The sequence below is a fragment of the Otolemur garnettii genome, unplaced genomic scaffold (genome assembly GCF_000181295.1).
Source record: "Otolemur garnettii isolate 467f Iridium unplaced genomic scaffold, OtoGar3 scaffold00063, whole genome shotgun sequence".
Lineage (NCBI taxonomy): Eukaryota > Metazoa > Chordata > Mammalia > Primates > Galagidae > Otolemur > Otolemur garnettii.
Genome location: NW_003852458.1, coordinates 10389779 through 10393965, shown reverse-complemented (window position 1 = coordinate 10393965; position 4187 = coordinate 10389779). Strand labels below are relative to the sequence as shown.

At 37.4% G+C, this 4187-nt stretch overlaps 1 protein-coding gene across 2 annotated transcripts in view; it reads left to right on the top strand.

The window, feature by feature from the left end:
* Positions 1–4187, top strand: part of PAIP1 (poly(A) binding protein interacting protein 1) — a 33555-nt gene that overhangs the window by 6379 nt on the left and 22989 nt on the right. For both annotated transcript variants that reach the window (XM_003792966.3, XM_003792965.3), the window contains exon 3: positions 3874–4059. In XM_003792966.3, the coding sequence (XP_003793014.1) occupies positions 3874–4059 (186 nt within the window). The remainder of the gene's footprint in view (positions 1–3873; positions 4060–4187) is intronic.

Here is a 4187-nt window from a genome sequence, read left to right as displayed (position 1 = left end):
AGACTGTGTTTGCAAAAAAAAAGAAAGGAAATTAGTTCCTTTACTTGGAACGTATAGACAACCTTTCATTATCATTCATACTAGTAGGATACTACAAATCGGTACAACTGTCAACTATATATCAAAAACTTAGTTTTTAGTCATGAAATTTATACATATGTAAGTTAAAATCAATGTAGATTTGTTATGCTTACCTGCTTTCAAAATTTTGTAATAAAAGGTTATTATTAAGAACATCTCCTCAATTCAGAGCTAAGTCCTTTTGTCCTTTGTTTGTCTTTCCAGAAATTTTTCTCTGCTTATACAGTAAATATTTTTTGTACTAACATATGATACTGTACTCTTTTCATTTAACACACTATCTTGGATGTATTTCTGTTATGATAATATATGAATATCTTGTTTTCTTAAATGTCTATATAACATTCTATTATACACACAGTAATGTATTTAACCACTTCCTTGTTAATGTCAAAGTTGGTTTTTAAGCTTTTGTCAGTTACTGAGTATAGTGCAGTGGTTCTCAACCTTCCTAATGCCGTGACCCTTTAGTACAGTTCCTCATGTTGTGGTGACCCTAACCATAAAATTATTTTCCTTGCTATTAATTTTATGGTTAGGGGTCACCACAACATGAGGAATTGTATTAAAAGGTTGCAGCATTATGAAGGTTGAGAACCACTGGTATAGAGATTAAAAGTATAGGCTTTCTTGAACTGTCCAGGCCATGAAAAAAATAAAAAAGTAAATAAAATTATAGGCTTTTGTGCTCAGTTCCTCAGTTCTTCTAACTGTATGGCCGTGTACAAATTAAGCTGGTTCGTGGTCCTTCCTTGCTCAAGCTCTCCCTCACTCCTGTTTTCCCACTGCCTTAAGAGCCTGCTGCGTAGTGTGGTCCTGAAGACCTTACATGATGTCCTTCTCTGTCTCATTAACCTCAGTAGCTGCTGCCCATCCTTGGATTCTGTGTTCTGGTTCTTCTTTCTCAAAGGTATTAGGCCAAGTACCTACCTTCTCAGGGTCTATATATTGCATTTGACTAATACATAGAATATCTTTCCTCAGATGCTTGTATGGCTAGAATTTTTTTTCTTCATCTGTTTAGATGTTAACTCTTGAATTTTTCCCTGACCACTTCTTTCCGTGGTTTATTTCAGAGGCTAAATGTGTGTTCAATCATGGAGTATGAACTTCATGAGAGAAGGACGTTGTTTGCTTTATTGATTCTCCTCTCCCCAAAACAGTCTTTGTTACTTAGTAGGTTCTCAACTCAGTTTTGACTGCTCTGTGCCTCTTTCTTCTATGCAGGGGGGAATAGTAGTGCTTACCTAGAAAAACTTAAATGAGATGCACGCTAAGTCATTGTGTTGTCCATCACATATGTACAGCTGGTGGCTATTAGGGTACCATCCTAGGTGCCAACAAGTAGAGCTTTATATCATTCTATTTTTGAATGCTATTAGCCCCTTTATGTATAAGTGCATGGCTCATGCATTTGAAATATGTTTCAATATTCTCCTGGAAATTTAAGTGTTACTAATTTGAACACTTTGTGTTTTACTGTGTATTAGTCAGCATTCTAGGAAGATTTATTCACTAGCTTATTTAATCCTTAGTCATAACTGTAATGTTTATGAATAGCAAATTTCAAAATTAACTTTTTTTTTTTTTGAAACAGGGTCTCACTCTGTTGTGCAGACTTAAGTACAGTGACAGAATCATAGTTCACTGTAACCTTGAATTCCTGGCTCAAACAATCTTCCTGCTTTAACCTTTCAAGTGCTGGGACTACAGCTGCATGGCAGTACACCCAGCTAATTTTTGTTTGTTTGTTTGTTTGTTTGTTTGCAGTTTTGGCCAGGGCCAGGCTTGAACCTGCCACGCCCGGTATATGGGGCTGGCGCCCTACTCCTTAAGCCACAGGCACCATCCCCCAGCTAATTTTTTTTACATTTTGTTAGAGACAGGGTCTCCCTAATTTGCCTGGGCTGGTTTTTAACTCCTGATCTTGAGTGATCTTCCTGGCTCAGCCTTCCGAAGTGCCATTACCAGCATAAGCCACTGTAGCTGACCAACATTAATACCCTGTGTTATAATAGAATGTTTAACTAATTTCAAATGTGTAATCAGACCAATTTAATGTATGTGATTTTATCTGCCCTTCTGCTCTATGAACACCATTTGAGCATAAGGGTGTGCTAATCTATTCCTACAACTGGTTTTATTTCCTGCGTGCCTTTCATAAATACATGGAATTGTGCTAAGTATCACTTCAATGTCTAAAGAGATATAGAAATTATGCAACATGACCTCTAAATGGTGGTTAGAAGACCAACAATGGAGGAACTGCTAGACAACTGGATGTGTTAGTCTATGTACTAAGACTGTGTTTGTCTGTAACATGGAGCTTTTCTCACGGTATTTCTGCCGTGTGTGACTGTTTTAATGCATTCATTAACTTTAGGACTTAACCCCTTCACAAAATTCTTCTGTACTATTGTCAGAACTTTTTCATATAGTTTCTCATTCGACTCCTTTTGGAGTTGGGCAGTATATTGTTACTAGGTCATAACTGTGAAACTTAATGCTTTGGATGGTATTCTAGGCATTGAGAATATAAAAGCTCTGGTCTAATAATTTTTGTAAAACTCATCAGCCTCCTGCTGTTAATTAAAAAGTTGGGAACCTCTAGAGGTTACAATTGTGGAAACATTAGTTGGAAACTGCTGCTGCTCTCAAGGTTTATTAGAAACCTGGATGTAGCCATCAAAAAGCCTATAGTGCCAGCAGTGTCAACGTGTAGCCCATGGGCTTCATGCTGATTTTGTGAGGATATCTTTTGCTTATCTGTGGTATCAGATATCATGAAAAGTGTACAAGGACTTTTTTTCATTTTTCTAAGCAGCTTTTGTTAGTGTTAGTGTATTTGTCAGGTGACCCAAGACAACTCTTACTCTTCTGATGTACAGCAAAAAACAAAAAAGGTTGGACATCTCTGGTTTATACCTTGATGAAATCTTACAGTTACTCTAACAGCCTCATGCATTTCCCTGCCCTTGGGGATTAACAGATAAATAAACCTAGCTAGGTTTTTTCTTTTCAATATATTATTAAAAGTTGTCAAGCATCTATAAGAGTACAGAGAATAGTATGACAAATCCCCATGGCCTCAACAGTAAGCTGTGTGTGGCCATTCTTGTTCTTATATTCCTGGTCCATCCTTTCCTTCTCAGTTTGAAGCAAATCCCAGATCTTACTTAATTCATTAATCAGATGCATAGTTTTGATAGTGGCATCATAGTGTAATATTGGTTTGAACTTTTTTCCTTGGCCATCTTATAAACCTGCTAAGAGCCAAGCTAGGTGCAGTGACTCATGCTTATAATTCCAGCTACTTGGCAGGCTGAAGTGGGAGGATTGCTTGAGCCCAGCAGTTCAAGACCAGCCTGGATAACAAAGAATGATCCCATCTCTACATAAAACAATAAATAAAGTTAACTAGGTGTGGTAGCACACGCCTGTAATCCTAGTTACTCAGGAGGCTGAAGCAGGAGGATCAATTGACCCTAGGTGTTCAAGGCTGCAGTGAGCTCTAATCATAACACCAAGTCTGAGCAACAGAGTGAGACCCTGTCTCTTAAAAAAAAGAAAAGTCTGTCAATCAGAGGATAATTTCCTATCTAGCTAAATGGAAGCCTTTCTGTTGTTATATTTCAGATATTAGGCAAGGAAAAAAGATAGCTCAGTGAAATTTATTGAGGAATAACATGTTTTATCATGTGAAGAATTTTTAAGTCATTTTGTGCTAAAGACAGGCCACCTCTTGTTTGTTTGTTACATGAATTAAGAAAATTTTTAATTTTTGATCCATAGGAATCCTATGAGGATGGCTGTGAGGATTATCCCACTCTATCAGAATACGTTCAGGATTTTTTGAATCATCTTACAGAGCAACCTGGCAGTTTTGAAACTGAAATTGAACAGTTTGCAGAGACCCTGAATGGTTGGGTTACAACAGATGATGCTTTGCAAGAACTGGTGGAACTCATCTATCAACAGGTGGGTTGGCTGATAGCATGGAATGATCTTTGGATAATTTTCTTAAAGCTCAGCAATGGTGGCTATTCCTTGAGGATGCCAGGTTCATGTTCACCTGCCTCCACACTTGATAACTCTTTATGGTTCCA